The sequence below is a fragment of the Tamandua tetradactyla genome, chromosome X (assembly GCF_023851605.1).
Source record: "Tamandua tetradactyla isolate mTamTet1 chromosome X, mTamTet1.pri, whole genome shotgun sequence".
In the NCBI taxonomy this organism is placed as follows: domain Eukaryota; kingdom Metazoa; phylum Chordata; class Mammalia; order Pilosa; family Myrmecophagidae; genus Tamandua; species Tamandua tetradactyla.
This window is the reverse complement of record NC_135353.1, coordinates 113539495-113563611: the sequence shown is the minus strand read 5'-3', so window position 1 is coordinate 113563611 and position 24117 is coordinate 113539495. Positions and strand designations below refer to the sequence as shown.

The 24117-nt window shown below is 41.4% G+C and overlaps 1 protein-coding gene across 2 annotated transcripts; it reads right to left on the bottom strand.

Annotated features, from left to right (window-relative positions):
• Nucleotides 1-260: 260 nt before the first annotated feature.
• On the bottom strand, nt 261-23881 carry ALAS2 (5'-aminolevulinate synthase 2). 2 transcript variants are annotated; one of them, XM_077146440.1, is made up of 11 exons: nt 23789-23881; nt 18724-18919; nt 17930-18052; nt 16988-17098; nt 12779-13001; nt 12047-12231; nt 9281-9460; nt 6568-6732; nt 5779-6047; nt 4540-4702; nt 261-541 (listed from the first exon to the last, which is right to left on the bottom strand). In XM_077146440.1, the coding sequence occupies exons 2-11, from the start codon at nt 18902-18904 to the stop codon at nt 378-380; spliced, it is 1764 nt and encodes a 587-aa protein (XP_077002555.1). In that variant the 5' UTR covers nt 18905-18919; nt 23789-23881; the 3' UTR covers nt 261-377. The 2 variants fall into 2 exon arrangements, with proteins under 2 accessions (XP_077002555.1, XP_077002556.1); XM_077146441.1 differs by having other exon boundaries at nt 12173-12231.
• Between the last annotated feature and the right edge of the window lie 236 nt (nt 23882-24117).

Sequence of the window (24117 nt, the reverse complement as noted above, 5' to 3'; positions counted from 1 at the left end):
CAGTAAAGATCCAATTCCTGGATTTTTGTTGAAACCATTGAGAAAGCCACTTCACATAAATCTGCCAAGTGTCCCAGCTCTTTTTGCAATTCACTATGGTTTTGGCCATTTCCCATTCTGGATCTCATCTTCCCTATCAGTTAAATGGTGTGGTCAGACCAGTGAGTAATTTTTGGTTTCCTTATGGCCTTGCCACTTGTCTGAGGGAGTCAGGCCTAGTGCAGTTGCCTGTTCTCTGTCCAACAAAGGACTACAAATGCTGCAGTTTGCTCTTTATTTTCATACTCAGCTAGAGGCACACAGTGAAGCAGAAGACCGGAAGAGACCCAGCCGCAAGTGAAGTGCAGGTGTGGTGGGGAAGCCAAGCCACTGGCTTTTCAGGCGTAGGTGGTGACATACTGAGGCCCCATGTTCCCAAAGTAGGAACGTTCCCACTCACTCATAAGCTCGAAGTGCACAGGGCGGCGACAGAAATTGCAGGCAGCCATAGAAACATCCTGGAGAGGCAGCCCCACCTCGGTCCAGGCCATCATCAGCTTCTCTGAAGGTGGTAGAAGGAGTGAAGGGGAAGAATTGGTTAGACTAGGTCTACCTAATTCCTGTGTTCAAGTATAGGTGCAGCGAGGTAATTGATTCCCTCGGCCTTTCAAAGTACTGTAGGACCAGAAATAGCCTCCTTTGTTCCAGTGTCTGCTATGAAAGTTACCATTTGTCCATTTAATGATGTGTAAAAGATTGGGGAGCATTTATCTGACACAATTTGAAGCCATACTGTCCTGGTCTTAACCACTCTGTAAATACAGGACATGCTGCAGACTAAAGTGAATTAATTTGCTTGGAAACCCTCAGTCTGGCAAAGAAGGTAACACTGACAGGAACCATACAGTGTCATCAGTGCTGTGATCAGGGGAACTACCTGTAGGGTATGGGTCCACAGAGGACAGAACCTGACCCAGCTGTAAGAAGTGTCTCAGGTGTGCACCAGGGCTTTGTCTTTGACCTTTTCTATGTTCACTCCTTTGGTGTTCTCATGTAATCTCATGGCTGTACACATTATATGTTGATGATTCTGAAATTTTCATTTCCAGTCCATACTTCTCTCCTGAGTTCCAAACTTGTATATCCACTTGCCTCTCTACACCTCCATCTGGATATCTAATGGACACCTGCACCTTAACATCAGCACAGCTGAGCTACTGATCTCTATTCTCCACAAAGCAGTCTCTACTTGCAGCCTTCTCCATCTCGGTTGATGGTAACTCCAATTGCTCAGTCCAAAAATAATAGCACCATCCTTTTTTTTTTTCCCCTTTCTCCCACTTGACATTCAATCTATTTGTAAATATCATTGGCTCTACCTTCAAAATCTGACTGTTTCTCATCACCTCCATTGCTACCATCAAGTCTGAACCACCATCATCTCTCACTGGGAATATTATAATAGTCCCCTAATGGGTCTCCCTGTTTCCACCATTGCTACCTTTTAGTCAATTCTCAACAGAGAAGTTGGAGTGATTCTGTTAAAACCTGAGTCAAATTATGTCACTCCTCTGCTCAAATCCTAAAGGCTCTCCATTTCAGAATGAAAGTCAAATCCTTCCAGTGACCTACAATAATCTATCCAGTCTGTCCCCACATTACCTCTCTATCCTCAATTTTCTGTCACATTCCCACTTTCTTATAGCAGTCCATCCACTCTGATCTCCTTATTGTTCCTCAAATACAAAAATAATACTCATGTGTTACAAGTCCCCTGCCTTAGACTATTCCCTCTGCCTGAGATGCCCTTCCCTTATATAACTGCACAGCTAATTGCACCACCTCCATGTCTTTGTTAACTGTCAGCTAAATGATGTTTACCCTTATCACTCTATTTTAATACTAAAACCCTCCTCCAAAATAACCCCTACCATAGCTCCTGCTCCAGCACTTCCTATCTTCCTTATATTATTCAGTTTTTCCCAACACAGTTAAGAGTAATATGCTATATAATTTGTGTATTTAAAATTTTTTAAATACTTCCCTTCAGTAGAATATAAGCTCTAAAAGGGTAAGGATTTTGTGTCTGTTTTGTTTACCACTGTATCCCCAGTACCAATAATAGTGTGTAGCACAGAGCAGGCACACAATAAATATTTGTTGAAAGAATGAATGAAGGAATGCCTGTAAATGAGTCATTCAGAGGAAGGAATAACGGAAGGCATTCCAATCAGAAAGGGATGACATTAACAAAGGTCCAGAAGTAAGAGAACAGAGCAAAATGAGGGAATTACAAGTCATTCAGTATAACTGGAGAAGTAGAGTTAATTAATGCAGAGAAGAGGTGAAGGCATAGGGGTCACCATGTGGAAGGCATTGACTGCTGTTCTATAGGCCATTGGTTTCCAAACTTTGGACTGCACGTTCCTATGAGTATAAATATTTTAGCACATACCTCCAATATATATATGTATTTATATACTAGACATGTGTATCATTGTCAATATGTATATTAAAGATCAATGTTTAATTTCCTACTATTAAAACTGAAAAAATAAACAGGGCAGGCCACAGTGGCTCAGCAGGCAGAGTTCGCACCTGCCATGCCAGAGACCTGGGTTCATTTCCCAGCGCCTGCCCATGCAAAAAAACCCAAAACAAGCAAAAAATAATAATAAATAAATAAATAATTCTAATATTCTTTTCCCTCACCCTATGGGTCATTTTGCATATTTCACCTTAGAGACCACTTCTCTAGAGACTAGACAATAGGGAACCATGAAGAGGTTTAAGCAAGGGGGCAGATTTGTACTTTTATGAAAATCCCTGAGGTAGTCAGTACGGAGAAGCAATTAGAAAGGAGCAAGAGAGAAACAGGGAAATCAAATAAGAGGAAGTCACATAGACATGGATTGAAGAAGTGGTTGTAGAGAAAAGAGAACAGATTTGAGAGAAATTGTAGAGAGGATTGGCAGGATTTCAGGATGAGTGGTTATGGGGTAGAGTAACAGGTGGAGTTTGGTGGATGCTTCTCGTATTTTTCCCCTGCAAAGGTCCAGCATAAGTGAATACTCAGAAAACTAACATTTCTGAGACCTCTATAATGAAGCCCACTGCAACACAGAGGACAGAACAAAGGGTCTGGAAATCTGGCTCATCAGCTCAGAGAGGCAGTAGGGCCTAGTGGTTAATGATTATGAAGATTCACATCAGACTCCCCAATTTAAACCTAGTAGCTGTGTGACCTTGGACCAGTGACTATATTTTCGTGCCTCAATTTCCACATATATAAAACAGACATGATAATGATAGTATTTCAACCTCATGAGGTTTCTGTGAGCGTTAGATGAATTAATGATACATGTCAAGTGTTTAGAACAGTGTTAGAACAGCAATATGGCAAGCACTTAATAAATGTTAGCCAACGTATTATCTAATGTTTTTAAACGAATGAATGAATGAATGAATGAATGGCACCTACATATATTATCTTTCTTGAACTCTCACACTGTCCATGCTCCAGCAAAACAGAATAACTGTTGTCAATATATGTCCTCCACTTTCCTATCTCTAGGTCTTTGCTCATGGAATTCCCTTCTTCTGGAATGTTCCACCCCTTATCCACATGTCCTTCAAGGTGCAGCATAAGGTCTTCCTCACCCACACAGTTTCCTTAATCTCATCCTCCCCACACTCTCCAGTCATAAATGAGCACTCTACCTCCAGCTTCCAGAGTACTGGAGCTCGTCACACTCAACCAGGACCATCCATCCCAATGTCTTCTTCCTCTGCTGAATCACTGACTGCCCAAAAGCAGGGCCTATGCCTAACTCATCTACACATCTTTCATCTGACAGGCCTGGAATGAGCACCTGCTCTATGCCAGGCTCTGTGCTTAAAAATGTACCCAACAGGAATCCAGTAAGCTGTAAGTGAATTGAATAAACAAACATCTTTCAAGGTAAAACCCAAGGTTTTGTTCAGCTCTGTAAGCTCTCAGTCTTGTCCCTGTCTGGTTTTTTCTTTGTAGACTCATAGCTTGATACTCCTTCCCGTCCCCCATTCCTACCAAAGTATATTCCTGCTTATTGTTCTTGATATATTCTGAGCTACTTCTCATCCTCCTCTTTGCCTTTCCTCATGATTTTCTCTCTATTAGGAATAACTCTTTCATGTTCTCTTCCTTCTCCAGATCCAGTCCCACTCACTTTGCAAGACTTAGCTCAGGTATCATCTCCACTAGAAAGCCTACCTTGAATCCTACAAGCTGGGTCAGGCCCCTCTCTGCTCCCACAACTCCCCTATGTACCATCTTATTGAGCATTGATCATCCCTTTATGTCATTGTTTCTGTCTATTAATGTCTCCCCAATAAAACTGGAGCCCTAAGAGTGTAAGAGCTGAATCTCATTCATTTGTGACCCTGGTTTGGGGCCTGGCATACAACAGATGTTCCAGAAATAGTTCTCAAACTCAATGGCATCTATCCTCTCAAATTGTCCTTCAGATCATGGGGCTGAGGGGAGGGGGAGTATTGCAGGCACCCATGCTGGGGACTTACCTACAAAGTCTTCCATCATCTGAGGACTGTGGTGGGGGGAGGGTGCCAAGCGCAGCAGCTCCTCACCCCTGGGGACAGTTGGGTAGTTGATGGCCTGCACATAGATGCCATGCTTGGAGAGCAGGAGATCACAGATCTTGCTGTTCAGTGCTGCATCACCTACCTGGGCTCAGGAAAAAGGTCTGTCAGGACCTGACACCCTGACCCCACCATCACCAGCTCCATTAAGCGGGTAGAGGAAACCAGGTCAAGGAACATCACTTAATTTGGGGACAGACTTTTTCATAAGGGGTCTAGTAAATGGTAGCTCCAGAATTTGTATCAAGAAGGAGGCGCTCAGAAGCAGCAATCGAGTTTGAAGGGAGTGGGATGGAGGTGGTGTTAGGGGCCTTTCCTTGAAGCTGTTTGCTTAGCAAGCATGTGGTTTTACTTCACGGTGTGTCAATTTGGGGGTGGTTTGGGATGAGAAGTTACTTGGCCCCCTGCCCTGCCAAGGCACCTCTGGGATTCTGTCAATGTGTTAATTTTTCAAAAGCAGGCATTTGTAAATGAAGTCTTTTCAGGGAATATTGGGTTAGCCCAAGGAGCATCCAAAAATAGTCATAATAAAAATGTCTTTCCCACATCCAAACCCAGAAGCACGCATAAATTCATTTAAGAAAGATGTGGTAGTTCAATTCTAAAGGCAGTAAACTCTCAAACATAGTTGGGAATCTAAAATAGCAGCAAGTCACATGGCTTTCAGATTTTTTTTGTAACCTTAATCTCAGTAATAAATTTGTTTCACAACATGACATATGTATATACATGTACATACATATATATGCAAAACTGAATGAAACAAATTTCTCACAAAATGGTACCCTTATTATGTGTGGCATACCCCAACATTTTTATTCTATTTCTTTTGTTTTCAATGCTACTCATAACCCACTAAGTTGATTTCATGCTTTGATCTACAGTTTGAAAATCACTGAATAATAGGCCACAAATGCTCAGTTTTGTGAGGTGAGGGTCAAGACAACGAAATAAGCAAGAGATGATAGCTGATGCCAGGAAGAGTTTGGTTAATCCGGAATGGCTGGCAATTTTTCAAAAAGAGAACAAAGCCGGCAATAAGGAGGACAGTTAATAGGAAAGGCAAGAATTGATGGCAGGAGCAGATACAGGTTTGCTGGGAGTGAGGAGGCTACCAGGAAAGATAGTTAAGGAGGGCAAGGAACGGAGCAGGGGTCTCACCCGGATGGGGATGATGTGGCTGGGGCAGGGAATGACAGGAAGGCCCCTATCCATTAGTAGCTGGCGCATGTGCTTGACGTTACGCTGGTGGGCCCGCCTCAGGGCTTGGCCTTCCTCTCCCTTGAGCAGCCGCACAGACTCCAGAGCCCCAGACAGCACCATAGGGGGCAGTGAAGTGGTGAAGATGAAGCCCGCAGCATAGGAGCGCACCATGTCCACCAAGTCACGGGTGCTGGCAATATAGCCGCCTACACAGCCAAAGGCCTTGCCTGGAGGCAGGGAGGAGGGGAATATGTACACACCCCATTATCAGCCCCAAGAGGATCAGGATTATGCCCCTGGAAATACAAGCAGGCAGATTAGAACCTGGGGCTCCAGACACCCACTACAGCCCTTTGCTCATCTCTCCAGTCCATAAGGCAGACAGAGTTGATAATTCTGCTTCTTTCAGATAGGACTTTAAAGTCCTGCCCATTGCAGTGTGTTAGATAGGCAGTTGTTGGGTGGGGACCATCAGCTGGTTAAAGCCAAGAGTGAAGCTTAGTGTGGGGGTAGGGGAGCAGCTTACTCAAGTTGAACCTGGCTATTTTGGACAAGTTCTTGAAGAACCATCCCAGACTTTTTCAGCAACTCTGCAGGGAGCTGAAAGTGGAGGGAGGGAAGCCTAAGAAGGACACTATACTGGGGCTGTGAATTCTATTCAAATACCTCCTGCAACTTTGGAAAGGAGGATGAAAAGGGACTTCTTCTCTGGATTATATATAAAGAAGGCTCAAGGCAGACACTCACCAAGAGTTCCAGAGATGATATCGATCTTGTGCATGATTCCATCACGCTCCCCAATCCCAGCACCCCGGGACCCATACAATCCTACAGCATGGACCTCATCCACAAAGGTCAGGGCCCCATACTGGTGGGCCACATCACACATCTCCTCAAGAGGACAGATGGCACCTGAGCAAAGAAAGCCAAGGGACAGAGTTAGGGGATCATAACCTTCCCTGGTTCAATTTTCAGCATGGAATTTGCCACCCATCCCTCCTTGGGGCCAGAAAGGGGCATGGTAGAGAGAAAGGAGGGTGTGCACCTTCATTTGAAACTATTCTAAACTTCTTTAAATATGTCAACTGCCTTTGTTCTACCCCCACTCCAGATGTGTGTGCGTGTATGTGTGTATTCCCCAGCTTGGGAGTACATAGAGATCAAGCCTTGACTCTCTTTCTATTTTTATTTCATTCTGACAATGTCTATACTCTTGCTTCTACCATTTGTCTTTCTCTGTATCCTTTTGTGTGTTTTTTCCTGCAAACCTAGGGTTGGTACTAACATAGATGATGCCTTGGTTTAAATAAATTGAAAAAAGTCACCAGTTTAATGCAATCATGATTTCAGACTCCACTCACTCCTTGGCCAGGTGCTGTTGACAGCCTGTTAATATCTTTATTCTTCACTGGCCCTCCCTGTTTCTATCTTTTGGGCTATCTGTCACTCTCTCTCTGTGTCACTTCCATCTTTATTTCTGTGTCTACATTTTTTCTCTATATCCTTGCTTTTCTCTCTTCTCTCTCTCTCCCTGTCCTTTCTTCCTCACTGTGAATCTCTTTCTTCTTGCCTCTCTAATTATCTCTCAGCTTCATACTTTCTTTGTCTGTAGTCCTGTGTCTCTTTCTGAGTTTGTGTCTCTGTCTCTTCTGTGTGTCTCTGTGGCACTTAAGTTGGCTAGTCAAGAAATAATGTGGACATTATTTTAGTTTCTCTCTCATCTCTGTCAATGTAATTCCTAAGGCCTACCTCCCACGGGGATCAGTCTCAGTCTATTGAATGACCACAGTGTCTCTAAGATGAAAGCAAGTTAGAAGTAGTCTGTATGTTCCCCTCCATTCTCCACACAAATTTACCATTTTCTCAATGTTATTCTAGATATCTTCTATGCTGACAGTTGTTTATAAGGACTTCAAATGGCTGTGATCTATGTATAGAGATTTGGTGGGCACATTATATATAAAAGAACCCACACCTTCTACCACTCCCCATCCCTCTCCACTCCTTTAAAACTGCTGAGGTTCAGGGAGCTGGACTACAAAAGAAACTTTCTTCATTTGGGAACGGGGGCTCCAGGCTGTGTTTAAAGAGTGTGAGCAACTGATGGGACAACATGAAATGGGACAACGTCTCTCAGGAGGTAGGTGGAACTTGAGACAAAGAAGACCACGTGAGGGCTCAGACATCATTTCAGTGGGAGAAATTCAGCTCTGGAATGGCCAATTTAGGCAGTCTTTCTACAAAAAAGGAATAGGACTCCATTCATGGTCTCAAAATGGTTTTAACAAGAAAAATAAGGAATTCAAATAGTATCAGGATAGAACTATAAAAAATGGATGGTTTTACTTTATTGTCAATTGTAGAAAGGTGGGAGGGGGCATGACAATTAATTTCTTACATGTATCAACTCATTTAATTCTCACAGTTATTTTATTATAATTACCTCCATTTTGTAAATAAGATAACTGATATACAAACTTACCCGAACTAGTAAGTTGGCATGCTAGGATTTGAATGGGGATAGTTTGGCTCCAGAGCCTGTGTACATAACCACAATATAATGCTTATAGCACTTAAGTTGGCTAAATCAGGAAATAACATGGGCATTATTTCAGTTAGAAAAGTGACAAAATAGAACGAAGTGAAGACCTGTTCCCTTAAACAAATCCAGAAGGAGGTGCCTAAGGCACATGATTTCTGCTCAAGGGAGGCAGCACTAGTGTAGTTGAGCATCATTTCAATAAGGAGAATTTAGAAGGTAAGGGGTAGAGGCCATTTATGTCTATTTAAACCATAGTAAATGAAATCATTTCCATAATCTCTAATTCTTACAAGCAAATATTTTATCTTGAGGGAAATTGAGGTTCAGAGAATTAAAAAGTTAATGTACCCCAGGTCATACAACCAATAAGTAACACAAGAGGAATTTGAACCCAAGTTTTCCTGGCTTGAAAACCTGTTTTGATTCCAATGCTTCATACTAAACCTTGAAAAAAAATAACCCAGGCATAATCTGTGAAATTTTCCATTGAAGGAACCAGGTTTGCACATCATTTCTAATGGAGAGAGTGTGTTGGTGTTATACATCCTAAGGTGAATATCCACTTTAGCACCAATTTGCTGTGTCATGCAAGACATGGATGCTATCTCTGAACTTTAGTTTCTTTATCTGTAAGATGAGTATTATATGATGACCTCATCCTTTGGCATTTAGTAGCTTTCTGACCTTGGGTAAGTTACTTCACTTATTTGTGTCTCAGTTTCCTAATGTAAAAGAATGGAAATACTAATAGCACCTACCTCAGAATTGTTGTGAATAATAAGTGAATTAATATATGTAAAACACTAATAATTTTGTTTGACACATAATAAGCATTCTATAATGTTGGCTGTTACCATTATCATCATCATGGTTTTTGTGAGACAATTCTAGTAAACATACACTCATACATGTACATACCATCCATGGAGTGAACAGTCTCAAAGGCCACAATTTTGGGTGTCCCTTGGTTGGACTTCTCTAGAAGTTTCTTCAGGTGGTCAGGATCATTATGCCTGAAGACAAACTTGGCTGCTCCACTATTGCGGATACCTTGGATCATGGAAGCATGATTACCTGCATCTGAGTAAATCTCACATCCTGAAAAACCAGATGCATAACTGTTTAGCTTCTGTCCCAGTACTCCCACTTCAACTTCAGAACTGACCAGGAAGGGTCAGAGAGTCAATCTTTTCTTACCTTTGAATATGTTGCTCTGTTTCCTTCTCTTCTGGAAGCCTTTATGACACTTCTACCTCCTTTGGAAGAACTCTTCCCCCCTGAAATTTTGACCTCCACACACTTTCCTCTGGACATATCTAACCCTGGGCTGACCTCTGAGTGTCTTGTGGTAGGGGAAAGTTTAATTTCCCAGGAAGCTTTGGAGTTTCCTGAGAACAAGGCCAGGTCCCTTCTCTTGGTCTCTCTGGCACAGAATATCAAGCCTTGGAAAGGGATTTATCCCAGGAAATCCTTGTTGACTTGAACTTCTTCCTGGCCCAGATAAAATTCCACCTCCTTCAGGTAGCATCCCTTTGCTTATAGTTACAAAACTGGATACTTATCAGGCTTTCAAAGTTTGAATCATAAACTCAAGAAATGGTAAAGCTGGAAGGGCTATAAGTGACCATAGAACCACTCCTTTAATGTATAGGTGAAGAAGATAAGGTCAAGAAAGGGGAAGGGCTTTCTCCAGGACATGAGGAATGCAGGGCTTTTTACTGGGGAGTGCTATGAGGGTAGAGGAAAATGAGCAGTTGGTGGTGGGAGTTGATCTCTGACTTCCCAAACTGCATTGACATCTAGGAACTGTGGCATTTTATAGGAGCAAGGGACCACTTCTACCCAGGGAAATGAGGTATGATTTCCTGGAGGAAATTCCTTGAAGGACAAGTAAACTAGGAGTTTCTTAAGAGCAGGAATTCCATCTTTTCATCTTTCCATCCTAGTACCCAGTGTAAAGCCTAGTACACAGTAAGTGCTAAGTAAACATTTCTTAAATAAATGGATAAACAAATAACTGAATTATAAATGAGTGAATGAATGTATGAATGAATATATTACTGAATGAAAGAGTAAGAGATATCAAAAGGTGAGGATTCTGATGCCAGAGTGTTGAAGGCTGTAAAAGCCATGATAAAGAGTTTGTATTTGGTCCTAAAGGCAATGAAGATCAATTAAAGGGTTTTGAGCATGAGAATGACAAAGACAGATTTGCATTTTTGAAACATCATTCTAACTGCTGTGAAGAATCGACTGCAGGAAGTCAAAAGTCAAATCTAGATAATGATGTGGTCTAGGCTAGGATGGTGGCTTTGGAGATAGAAAAAAAGTTGAATTCTAATGCTTAAGGAGGGACTTGACTGAAAAAAAATTCTGAAGCTGTTGGGTTTAGTTGCAGGTTATGGTTGATCTTGGGAAAAGATTCTCAGAAATAGTTGGGGTATTTACAGTGTGTTGAAAAATCAGCAGGAGGTGAGGAAGTATGGAGACTTCCCTCAAGCAGTTTACCTGTTACAGAGAGGAGAGAGATAGGGTGATAGCTAGAGAGTGATGCAAAATTGAAACTGTGGTTTTCTTTTTTTAAGGTGCAAGAAACTTAAACACGTTTAAGGGATGAGTCAGTGGAGAGGAAGAGGCTGAAGATACAGGAGGAAGAGAGGTAACTGATTGATTAGGATTCCTGAGGAGGTACTGGGGAAATGGAACACAAAGCACCAGGTGAAGGAAGGAAAAAGCACTTCTCCCACTGTGATAGGAGGGAAGGAGTGAGGAGAGGAAAGGTTGGAATGCTCTGGAATTTGCAAGTAGTTTGTGGCAATGAATTGAAGACATTGTTATCTGGGGTCTTCTATTTTCAGGGTAGTAGGAGTTGCTGAGGGTGAAGGGAGATGGAAATGTGGGAAGGCTGAGGAGAATAGGGGTTTGGCAAAGATGCTGTGGAGACTTGGAGAACTGACCAGGGAAACGGGATTGTCAGACAGTACAGACGACCCAGTAATATTGGGGACCATGAACTTAAATGGCTCTAGTCTGAGTTATGTGAGCCCAAGATGGACACAGAGAAAGTGGAGAGTTGTATTTATCCAAGGTTGGGACTGTGATGGAAGGATGACAAGGCACATAAGTTGAGGACAGTATTGGTTAGAGAGTGGGAAGATGGGATTTAGTATACAGGTGAAGGGATAGGCTTTAGATAGAAGGAGTAAAAGGAAAAAAATATACGGAAGGGTAGATGAACTATCAGATAATCTTGGAGATCTTATGGAAGTAAGTTAAAGGGATTCCTGTCTGGTGGCTTCTTTCTTCTTTGTGAAGTAAGAGGTGAGGTTATTTGTTAAGAGTGAATGGAAGAGGTAGTCAGAGGTTTGAGAAGAGGGAGACAGATTTGAAAAGCTGCTGTAGAGACATAAAATGACTGTTAATGAGTGTTAGAACCCAGATGAGTTAGGTGGTGATTTCATGTTACCCTTATGCGAGGTTGGGTAATGTTTCCCAGCAGTGCTTTTCAGCCTACATGCAGAACAGAAGAAAGCATCCAAGTTTGGGGATGTTCAAGGTAGATAAGAAGGAAGGGCTGTGTAAGCAAGTGAACTAGGAAGAAAGGGAAGGAGTAATGGAGTCTGTGAGACTGGATGCTATAGTGCAGGACACCAGCCCTGAACCTAGTGCAGGCCTCAGGCTCACCTGGCAGGATCTTGGCCAAAGTGAAGAGAGTAGAATCATTGGCCACAAAGCAGGAAGAGAAGAGCAGGGCTGAGTCCTTCTTGTGCAGCTCAGCCAGCTCCTGCTCTAGCTCTACATGAAACTTACTGGTGCCGGAGATGTTGCGAGTGCCACCAGCACCTGCTCCATGACGCTGCAGGGTCTCCCTGGTGAGGAAAAAGCAGAAGGGAGGAAAAAAGAAATTCTTATTAGGCACTGAAGAACTGGATAGATTTTCATCCCCTGATGAAGGTCAGTGTTGACTTAGGGATGTTGTATGTGCTGTATCCTATGTGATCAAGTAAGAGGGAAGGCTGGGGATGATGGGGAGACACAGTCTTTCCTTCGCAGGCTGGAGGCACTCAAAGATGGCAGAAGCTAAGTTGAGCTTGAGCAACATGAAAGATCTAAAGGAGGTCACACTATCTCTGGCAAAACTTATTCCCCAGCCAGATTAAGAACTCATGGAAAGTGGACCTTGTTTGGTCTCTCATCCTTCTCCTTCACAGCACTGGCCACCCACAGGTTTGGAGGAGGTGGTATGTTGACTGACTTGGCTCATATCCAAAGCTTAGATATACTGGGGGATCTTTGATAAGAGGGGTGGTGGGTGGAACCCTGGTTTCCCCTGCCCGCTCTGCTATGCCTTCCATGTGTGACTTTGGCTTCTCTTTGGTATGTCCCAACAGCTTATGTCCAGAACCTACTACTCACTGTGTGGCCTGCAAGACCTGAGGGTGCCGGCTCATGCCCAGGTAGTCATTACTGCACCATACAGACACATCCTTTGAGATCACAGTTTCCTCAGAGAAGTGCACGGCAAAGGGGTATGCATCTGCCCGGCGGTTCACAGTCTTAAACACACGGTAGGTGTGGTCCTGTTTCTTCTCTATGATCTTATCCCTGAAAAACTGGTCATAGCCAAAGACATGCTTTCCTGTAGAAGTAGAAATGGAGATGAAAATAATTCGTTTTATATCTCTCCCTGCTAATCCAATATATTATTCATATTGTTGATTTTTTAATTATTCAATTCCTTCTTTCCATTTATTCATTTATTTGCTCAGTTATTGACTTACTGAACCACAGTAGTTCTCTACTCATTTATTCAACCATTCCACTGCTTACTCATTCATTCATTCATTCAGTAACTCATTCACACATTCACTTAGGCCTCCTACCCCTCATGGCCTCATCCTTCTTCTCAGGATTAGTATGGCAGACTCTTTCCGGGAATTACTACTTCCAGTCTCAAAAGAAAGTGTATTGACAGATCTAGTTTCTACTCATCACTCTGCTACTTCCTAGTTGTATGACCTTAGCAAGTCATGAATCCTCTCTTTTAGTTTTAATTTCCTAAACTGTAGAATGGGGCTAATAGCTTCCTTGAAGAACTGTGAACATCTGAGGACAAATAGCGTATAATACACTGAACCGAATATCTGGCACACAGCAATAATAGTATTATTATTACTATAGTAGTAGTAGTAATAATGATAATTAAAAATTAACATTTAATTATATTATTAAAGCCAACATTTAATGGATACCTACTGTGTGTAAGGCTCTCTCCTAGAAACTATAGGTATTATTTCATTTATTCTTCACTACAAGCCTATGTGGTAATCTCTATTAGCATCACCATTTTCCAGATGACAAAACTGAGGCATACAGAAGTTAAGTTATTTTGACCAAAATCATGCAGCAAATACATGAACAGCAAGTAAGCGACTGAGTCCACTTTTTAAACCACTACCTCCACAGAATAGGGCAGCCCTGTTTTCAAGATATATTGAAATACTGAATGCTAAATTTAGGCTTTTTAAATTCTAGAACATGATATAGAAATCATGATTGTTATAGAAAACAACTTATATGGTCTGTGGGGGTGTAAATTGGTAGCATTTTTGCTGCAGGGATGTTTGGAAATAAGTGTCAAGAGCCTTTAAAATGTACATACTGACATACCTAGAAAATTATTATAGACCAATAATCAGTATTCAGAATTTATTAAAATACTCTGAAAAATTGATGAGAAAATTTTAACCCATTAGAAAAATTTTAACACATTAGAAAAATGAGCAAAAACCCCAGACCATTCAATAAATTGCTTAATCAGGGAAAATCAAATTAAAATTGTTTTTCATCATTGTATTGGTAAAGATTCAAAAGTTTGATAGCATCAAGTGTTGGAGAGGGTGTGAAAATATGGATACTTTCTGTGATAACTAGTTTGAGCCACTTTGGATGGCTAATTTGCAGAATTTATTAATATTGAAAATGTGCACACCTCTACACCCCACCATTTCCATCTCTCAGTGTTTATCCTAAGATACACTCTCCTATGCTTATGAGGAGGTGCACTCAAGAAAATTTATTATACCACTGTTTAAAATAGCAAAAACTTGGAAGCAACCCAATAGGAGAATATCTAAATAATCTTTGTTGTATCCACATTACAAAATATTATGATGCATTTTAAAACGGGGTAGATATATATGTATTACATGAAAGGCTCTCCAAGGCATATTGTTGAATGAATTGCAAAAAGTCACAAAAATATGTGTAGTAAGATATCATTAGTAAAAACAAAAACTGAAAAGAGCAATACTACATATTTTCTTTGAGTACATTTATATGTATGTAAAACCAAAGAAAAATTTCTGGAAGTATACAATCCAAACTGATAACAATGATTACCCTGTCTGAGGCAAAAAGGGATTGCTGCTGGAAGTGGTGGTCAAAGAGAGTTTTAGCCTTAAAATTAGAAAAGATAATGACTGAGTATTTTTTAGAACTGAAGAACATTAATCCACAATTTTAGTAATACCAAGTAGGATCAATAAAAATAAATCCATACCTAGATATATCTTAGTAAAATTGCAGAGCAGAAGTGAAAACGAAAAGATCTTTAAAATATCCAGCAAAAATACAACTCACAGAGTGTGAGAAAATACCTGCAAACCATATATCTGATAAGAGTCTATTATCAAGAATATATAAAGAACTCTTAAACTCAACAATAAAAAAGACAAATAAACCAATGAAAAAATGGACAGAGGATTTGAATAGACATATTTCCAAAGAAGATACAGAAATGGTCAATAAGTACATAAAAAGATGCTCAACATCATTAACTATGCAAATCAAATGCAAATCAAAAACAATGAAATTTCTTTTCTCACCCATTAAGATGGCTATAATAAAAAAACAGATAATAACAAGTGTTGGTAATAATATGGAGAAAATAGAACCCCACATTGCTAGTGGAAATGTAAAATTGTATCGGTGCTTTGGAAAACAATTTGGCAATTCCTCAAAAAGTTCAGCATACAGTTATCATTATGACCTAGCAATTCCACTACTAGGATATAGCTAGTAGTGGAACATGCAACAATTTGTAAACAAACGTTCATAGCAGCATAATTCACAATATCCTAAAAGTGGAAACAACCCTAGTGTCCATCATTTGGTCAATGGATAAACAAAGTTGGTATATCCATACAATGGACTATTATTCAACCATGAAAAGAATGAAATATTGATACATGCTACAACATGGATGAACCTTGAAGACATTTTGCCAAGTGAAAGATGCCAAACACAAAGGCAATGTATTGTATAATTCCATTTATATGAAATGTCTACAAGAGATAAATCCATAAAAACTGAAAGTAGATACATAGTTTCCAGGAATTGTCAGGAAAGAGCGAATAAGGAGTGACAGCTAATGGGTACAGGGTTTCTTTTGGGATGATGAAATGTTCTAAACTTAGATAGTGGCAATGGTTGCACAACTCTATGAATATACCAAAAGCTGTTGAATTTTATTCTTTAAAAGGGTGAATGTTATAGAATGTGAGTTATACCTCAATAATGCTATTATGAAAAAAGAAAACTTTAGCCTTATCTAAAGTTTTTTTACTTTTTACAAGAAAAAATCTTTTTGAATTAATTGTAAAATTCAAAATTAACTTTAGAAAAAGCTTAAAAATATAAATACCATTTGACTCAGCAATTTCACTTGAACTTATCCAAACAAAGCAATTAAACAAATGGATAAAGTGGGTATAAAGGGATTATCATCACAGTGTTACTCACAAAGAAAAGAAATTGGAAACAACCAAAATAATAAAGACTCAATTAAATGAATGATATTCCATCCAGGCAACAGAATACACTTCAACCATTAATGATTATTATGCAGATCTATGTTTACGGGCATGCAATGATCCCCACAACATATTGTTAAGTGAACAAAGCAGAGTGCCAAACTCCAGGTGGAATGAGATCACATTTCTACTGAAAGCAAGGGTAAGGGCAGGGGAGAGGTGGTGTGTGTGTGTGTGTGTGTGTGTGTGTGTTTAACCATAGGAAAATATCTAGAAGAAAATATAATGAAAAGTTAACGGTAGATGGTGGAACTCCTGAGTGATTAAATTTCCTTCTTTATACTTTCCTTTATCTTTTGAACATTGTTTTACAATGCATCATATTCCTTTTATATTAGAAAAAACAAATCCCATTATGAAAAAAAATGATTATACATAAATAAAAAAGAGGAGAAAAGGCTAACAGTGAAGGCTGAGAATTTTTGAGAGAAGAGGTGGAAGAGACTAATGGGCATAAACATAATATTTAATGAGGTTTTATAACAAGTTAGAAACGCATTCTTACATGTAATTTTATTTCCTCCTCATTATAACCTGTAGAGGTAGGTATTAAAGTCCCACTGAGGTGCAGAGAAAGGAAGTGACTTACTTGCCCAAGCACACAGATCCACCAAGTGCCAACACTAAAATGTAAACTCAGACTCCTTTTGGCTCTAGAGTCTTCCCTTGCCCTTTCCTCCACGGTGTCAAAACTGGCTTCAACACTCATTCCCTGTTCTGACCTTCTTTATTTTCACCTCAGTAAACTCACCAGTCATGTTGTTTTGAACCAAGTGTGTGATCTTCTCTGAAATCTGCCCTGGCTCCTGGAGATTGGGAAGTGGCTTTCTCAGGCTGGTTGAGGCCGGGGAACTGGGCAGGTCTGAGAGGGAGTGTAGAGTTGGCATCAGCCATGAAAGGGCAGGGGTAGGGGAAGGAAAGAAAACATATGTTCTCTTTAAGTCCAAGGAAACACATGAAAATTCAAGTTTATGAGAAGGGAACGCTTTTGAGGAGAGAAATAATTTTCTACAAAGTAAGTGCCTCTTCATATCCACAAGTGGAGACTCCTATAATGTCAGGAAACCTATGAGGTGAATTATAACCCTCCACACTAGAACTTGCCTCACCTCAAATGGGGTAGCCACCCTGGGTCCTGCACTTGAGAAGTAGATACAGGGCAGTGCATCTTATTCTTCTTTCCTGAACATCATTAAAATTCGGTTTTGAAATTTTTGTCTTTAATGATACCCCAAAGGGACACATGAAAGATGTTAAGTGTGGCTATTTCTCAAGTATGATTATCTTGAATGGTCGGCACCAGTTGAATTTAACTGGGACACCACACCCTTCTAAAGGATGTACCCAGTCCCACCGATTTCTCTTACATGCAAATCCAGATTGTCGTAGAGTAGTCTTACTTAAATGTGGGAAGCCAGCCTGGTGGGCCATTTAGCCACCTGGGAGAGAGGAGGCAGAGCTTGACAGGATTCCCCTTACACTAATGAATGAAAGTTACAGGAGTCTGTGAGCATGCATGTGTTGAGAAGGGTGAATTTCAGAGCTATCGTCTATGATGTTTCCCTTGGGAAAGACTGGGCTTCCCACCATGGGATGGTACTAGCTGTCCTTGGATTAGCCTAGCTCAGGAATGCAATGAAATAGGTTCAAGTGCTAGGAGTAAAAGTTGGATGAGATGAAGGTTGATTCCAACCTGTTTTGAAAGCCTTCACATCCTCCTGAACTTCTGGGGCTGCCTTCTGCACAATCTTGCTTTTCCCATCCTGGAGTTCTGACAGCATGAAGGGACAATGGCCCTTGGTCCAAGATGGAGAGTCTATGCAAAGATAACAGAGTAAGTGAGGTATGCATTTTTGTCCAAAAGTTCAGTTCAAATGTGATTTTTGAGACCTAGTCTTGTATGCCAAAGCCCTGTCTCAGGCTACAGTAGAGACACAGATGAGTCTGATGCCTGTGTTAGAGGAGCTCTTAGGTTGGTGGAAGTGATACACACTGAAAACGCATTGTAATCAATGCTAAGATGGGAGAGAAAACAGAAACTATAGAAGTTCAGAAGAGGGAGGGGACATGATCCAGAATTGGAAGTGAACAGACTGGAGGTCTAAGCAGGTTCTCAGAGGAGGTGATGCACAAGCTGACTCTCTAAGGAGAATTATGAGACACTCAAATAACAGAGATGGGGAGTGGGTAATCTGAGGCTGAGAGAAGCACCACAGCAAAGGCACAGAAGCTTGATACAGGGTCGATTCGGGCTGTTTTAAGCAGTTTCAGCATGACTAGAATATAGAATGTGAGAGACATGATAATGAGCCTGTCTCTAGAGAACCTGGCAGAAGTCAGATTCCAGGTGTATTTTTAGGCCAGCTCATCCTGCCTTAACATCTTTCACTTGAACCTTCCAATCATTAAGTAGTGATGGTCAATATGTCTTGGAACATTGTGTCATAATTTCTCCAGAATACACATTTGCCAGAAGCCTGTTCTTACCTCCTCCAGCCTTGGTTGCCTTAAGGTGGATTTGTGAACAGGTTGGTCCTTGAGTGGCCAGGATGGGACAGTGCCCAATGCCAAAAAGAAACTGGTGAGTCTTAACTATTTTGCCCAGGAGGCCTCTGGGGCCCCGGGCAAGTGCTGGGCAGCACTGTAGCAACAGGACGGCTGCCACCATCTTGAGCCTGAAGTCCTGCAGAAGGTGTGGAAGAAATGAGATTCCATCATGAAAGCTTGGTCAAAAGTCAAGGTTCATTCCTTTGTTCAATCCTTTGCCCTCAACTTCCTACCCAGTGATTGCTACTTTCCCCAGAGATGCCCTATTATCCTTCCAGGTTAAGAACTTCTTTCCCAATGTTAAAATGTATCAATAGGGTACCAGAGAGGAAGAAATAAGAAGCTGACCACTAGGTAATGGGGTGAAGGAAAGAATTTCAACTGGAAGTCAGGAAGCCTGGATTCTAACTTAGGCCCTTCCATTAACCTTCTCTGTAATGGTGAGGACCATTGAATTGGGTTTGTGTGTGGCAGTACGAGAGTTGACAACCCATCAACTTAATTTTTCTAAGAATTCTGGCCTCAGATAAGTGAGTATTCAGCCTGCCAATGCAGACAGATGACAATAACTGGGACCCCTGAGGCTTGGCCCTAAACATTTCCTGAACAGGCCTAGCCAGATGAGGGAGAAGGAGCTTGAGAGCACTCGTACTAGCTTGTGGAGATTAAGGGAACAGGAAGACAGGGCAGGCCCCAGGTCTTACAGATCATGTGCCCCTCTGAGTGGTATTTTGTTATCTGTTTATTTCTTCTGGCAAAAAGCACAGGGGGAAGGGAGAAGGTAGAAACTGGGCCCCAGGAGGCTGGGTCAGTGAAAGCGACAGAGACAAACAGACCGTAGAAAAAGGGGGCAGAGAGAAGGCCAAAGAAAGAGAAACTAGTGGCACACACTAGGCACTTAGCTGAATTTACGAATAAATTAATGAATGAACAGGGACTCAAATGGAGAAAAGGGAAGGGGAGAAAGAGATATATAGAGTCAGAGGAAAAGAAAAATTCGGAAAGAAAAAAGTAGGAAAGTAGAGAGAGAACAAAGGTATGGTGGTGGTAGTTGAGTTAGAAAACCAGAAATTGAGGGAGATAATGAGACCACAGTTAGAGGAAAAAGGGGACAGGTGATGGTAATAGAGAGGAAACAGGGTAACTGAGAGCAAAAGAGGAGAGAATCTGGCTGGGGTAGAAAGAAGAAATGCTGCCAAAAATTGGGTGGAGCAACATAGAAGAGTTAGGGAAAGAAGAGTATGGCCCTATTGAAGGAGATGAGAGAGAAATACTAAGGGATAGAGAGAAGTGATTAGAGAAAATGACAAAGTTATTGAAGGATAGAGATGAAGAGATGACTACAGCAGGTTGTGAGATTGGGGATAAGAGAGCTGAGAGATACTAAGAGAAAAATAGAGAAAGCAAGAGGAAGAAACAGACTGAAAGAAAAAGTTGGAAAAGGAATATTCAGAGAGTAAGACAGCGTGAGGGATAAGAAAATAGGAGACATAAAGGAATATGAGGAAGATTAAGGTCCTTGCACCCCCAGAAAACGTACCAAGCAGAATCTAACAGAACCCTCAGTATACAGGGCTTATGTTGTGAGGGACATGTGAGCAGAAGGAGCCTGTGGCTCTGATATCACATGGCAACCTCTCTTCTGCTGCCTCACAAAGCAATCACTCCCCCTTGTTCCACCCTGGAGCATTCCTCAACATGCTCTCACAGGCCCACCACAGCAACCTAGCACCCTGTGGCCAGGACATGTGGATCTTGAGTTTGGGAAAGGCAAAAGAACGTTGAAAGGATTAAATGAATTAACCCACATTAAGACAGTGCTTGGCACATAATAAGTTTTCACTAAATATTTAGTTTTTCTTATTCCAATCCAGCTCCCCAGCTCCTTTGTTATGTATCACTTCCCCTACCTGGGCCTTGGTTTTTATAGTCTACCAAATGTGAGGTAATAATGCCTACCTCACATGGTAGATAATGAATTGGACCCAATGCCTACCTTCCTATCAGGAGCTATGACTGCTCTCCCACTGCCTGCAAAGCACTCAGAGCAGAGTCTGCAGACCACAGATAAAGCTCCCAGGGGTTATCGTCACTGGGGCCCATCACTCTCCAAGCTGAGATCAGGAGCGAGAAAAGGAGCCTCTTCCTCAAATCATGTCTGAGCATCTGGCTTGGGCTGACCCTGGCTATTGGTGCACAGGAGGGGTGGATGGCCCAGAGAGAAGCAGACAAGGCAGAGAGCCTGTTGCCAGGCTCCTGAAGACTACTTCCCCCAACATCAACAACAGCAGCAATAATGTCAACAACACTGAGGAATGTAGTGGAAAGTAAAAGCCCCAAGATTGGGGCAAAGTCCAATCCTGCCTTGGCATGATGGTGGCTTAAGGTCTACCCCCTCCCCACCCAACCACCTGTGTATCAAAGCAGACAGAGCAAAAAAACAAGCAAGCAAGCAAACAAACAAACAAACAAACAAAACCCATCATCTCTGAGGGACTTTTGGCTATGATATTCCTAAGGTTCTGGGAAAATTTAGACTACTTCTTAGAACTTGTTCAATTCTCAATTTATCTATCTCAAGCTTTAGCTCTAATTTTTCTGACACCTTTGCTGAAATTTCCCCTACCTCATTTTGCCTGGCCATCTTTGTGACAATCTTTGTAGTCTAGTTACCCTGGGCTCTGCTTACATTCCATTCCACTACCTATCATAAAACTAACGTGAGTAAAGTTGCATCAAGGAAGCATTTTAAGCAATTTAGGGTATTAGGAACACAGGCTCTTGAGCCAGACTACTTGGGTTTGGATCCTATTTCCACCACTTTCTAGCTCTGAGACCTTGGAAAAGTCACTTTCCTGCTGTCTATAAAATGTAGATAATAATACGGAGAACCTACTTCATAGGGATGTTGTGAAGATTCAGTAAAATAATCCCTATAAAGAAGAGCACTTGTCCCTGAGTAAGTACTGAAAAAATGCCGGCTATTCTTTTTATTTCTTCCATTTTCTATGTTAGGAAAGTAAAGGTACAGCCAAAGGAAGTCATACCATGAATATATCAGACCAAGTCTGGAAAGCTAGAGATTTGATTCATGTCCCAACCCTGTTATAACTTATGGTGTGAACTTGGACTCTGTACTTCCCCTCTCTGTGCCTCAGTTTCCTTACAATCATTGCACTAGATAATTATATAGATCCCATCTGGTTCTGATAGTTAGAAGACTCACGGCGAATTTACTGGGCCAGGCCCTGTTGTAGATGCTTTGTATGTATTGACACATTTAATCCTCACAGCAACCCTGTGAGGTAGACACTAATGTCATCTCTATTTTGAAGTGAGAAAGCTGAGGCACAAAAAGATTAAGTAACCTGTCCAGGGTCACAGAGTGAGTACGTACCAGAACCAGGATTTGAATTAGGCAATCTGGTTCCAGACCCCACTAACTTAACTGCTATGGATCTATGATTCAAATAGTACTACATATGTTCTTGACTGATGGCCCGACCCAAGACATTAATCCCTTATGCTGCACCATAATATAATTCCCTATGCAGGCCATTTTAGTTTGACTGTGACCAATGACTTTACCAAAGGAACAGATCTCTAACTGAAGTGGAATGTCAGGCACTATTAAAATTCATTCATTCACTACTTCATTAGTTCATTCTACATTTTAACAACTTCTGCTCCCACTGTGTGGTAATCCTTGTAGGGGTCTTCTTAAAACAATACTTTCGCCCAAAATGGTGATGGTGGAATTTCAGGTCAGGTACATATCTTTGCTCAAAGGTTTTCCATGCACCTTTAAAATTAGCGTCCCATGTCAACACCCAATCTGCAGTCCCCAGAGGTCAGAAGAACCAACCACAGTCCTAACCCAGTGGAAAGCCAGAAACCACTCATGGCAGCATTTCTTCCTCCCATTTCCTGCTTCCAGAATGCACAATTTTTAAGCACTATACTTCTTTTCCTCTCAGTATACACAGTTAAAAATTTGAGGTTTCCTTTCTTATCTTTCATATTGCCCTCTCCTTATCCCTTTTTTAAAAATATTTTTATTATAAACAAACATACAAACATTCTTGAATTACAAACATTCTTGATCTGGTTACAATCAGTGACTCACAATATCATCACATAGTGGTTTATTCATCACCATGTCCTTATCCCTTTTGTATCCCTTTGTGACTCTGCTTTGCACAATACGTTTAGGCCTGGAGAGGCAGTAGTTACTTCTCTTTAGGAGTTGGAAGCATCAGTCCTTACTTCCCTCCCTCCCACCCCCTCCCCACCACTGAAGAATATAGCAGAATTTTAGATACCTAGAGTCAGAGAATCAGAAATTCTTAGAACAGAAAAATTTAGACGATCACATCAAAATTAGAAAGTTTGTGGAAATCATAGGCAAAGCTCTTTTTCTCAGAAGGTGAATGACTTGCCTAAGGTTCCACAGTGAACTTTCACCATAGGGCTGTTTCAGTGACACAGCATTCCTTGTCCACCTTCTCCCCCTATTTCTACTAATTATTCATATCTCAGTTCCCCAAATCTCTCCCTATCCAATTCATCATTCCCACTATCTCCACGTCCCCTTAGTTTTCCTCCCCAGCTCTGGACCCCTAGGATCTGACCCTTTGAGCTCTGCTGTCAACCAAAGGGAGAGAGGGAGACAAAGGGAGTAAAGGTGGAGAATTGAAGGGGGGAAAAAAAGCAAGACATCTTACTGGGAAACTGAGAAGGAGGGGAAAAGAAAGACAGGGACTTTTTGAGAGATACAGAACCGATGAAAGAGACAGAAAAGGGAAAGAGATTGAGAGAGATGTTGAAAGAACTCAGAGGAAGGAAAAACATGAGAAAGTCAGAGTGTCAGAGAAAGATGAAATGAAGTGAGAGTGATATTGAAAACAAATGAGAGAAAATAGGGGTGGGAGAAGACAGAAAAAGGAAAGCTGAGAAGTGGGCAGGCAGACCAGAGAGAGGGCATCAGGCTGAAGGCAGTTCTTACCTGTTGCCCTGCACTGAGGACGAACAAAGGACGGGTTGGTGTTACGGGTCAGAACCAGGCATTTATCCCTTCCCCCGTTTGCTCAGCTCCACCCACTCCGCCTTTCCCTAGCCTGTCCCTGTCTTGGCCCCAAAGGTATCTCAGGCTTCTGCTAGAGATAAAACCCAAAGCAGTCCCCTCTCACCTCCCTCCTTACCCAGCACTGGCTCACCCTTCTCTGTGTTCTTTCTTTTCTCTCTTCTCTCAATGAAGTAACAGAATGAGTTCCTTGAGTTTGGAATCAGGCCATTCATAAACAGCTAAGATACCTTGAGCAAAACTATCTTTCT

Bases quoted from the DNA above. Each gene is read 5' to 3' on its own strand.
- ALAS2 (XM_077146440.1), bottom strand. From the start codon at position 18,904: ATGGTGGCAGCCGTCCTGTTGCTACAGTGCTGCCCAGCACTTGCCCGG. The intron at 18,053-18,723 runs GTAAGAACAGGC...ATCTTTGCATAG, and splicing joins GGCAACCAAGGCTGGAGGAG to ACTCTCCATCTTGGACCAAG. The intron at 13,002-16,987 runs GTGAGTTTACTG...CTACTTCTACAG, and splicing joins GGTTCAAAACAACATGACTG to GAAAGCATGTCTTTGGCTAT.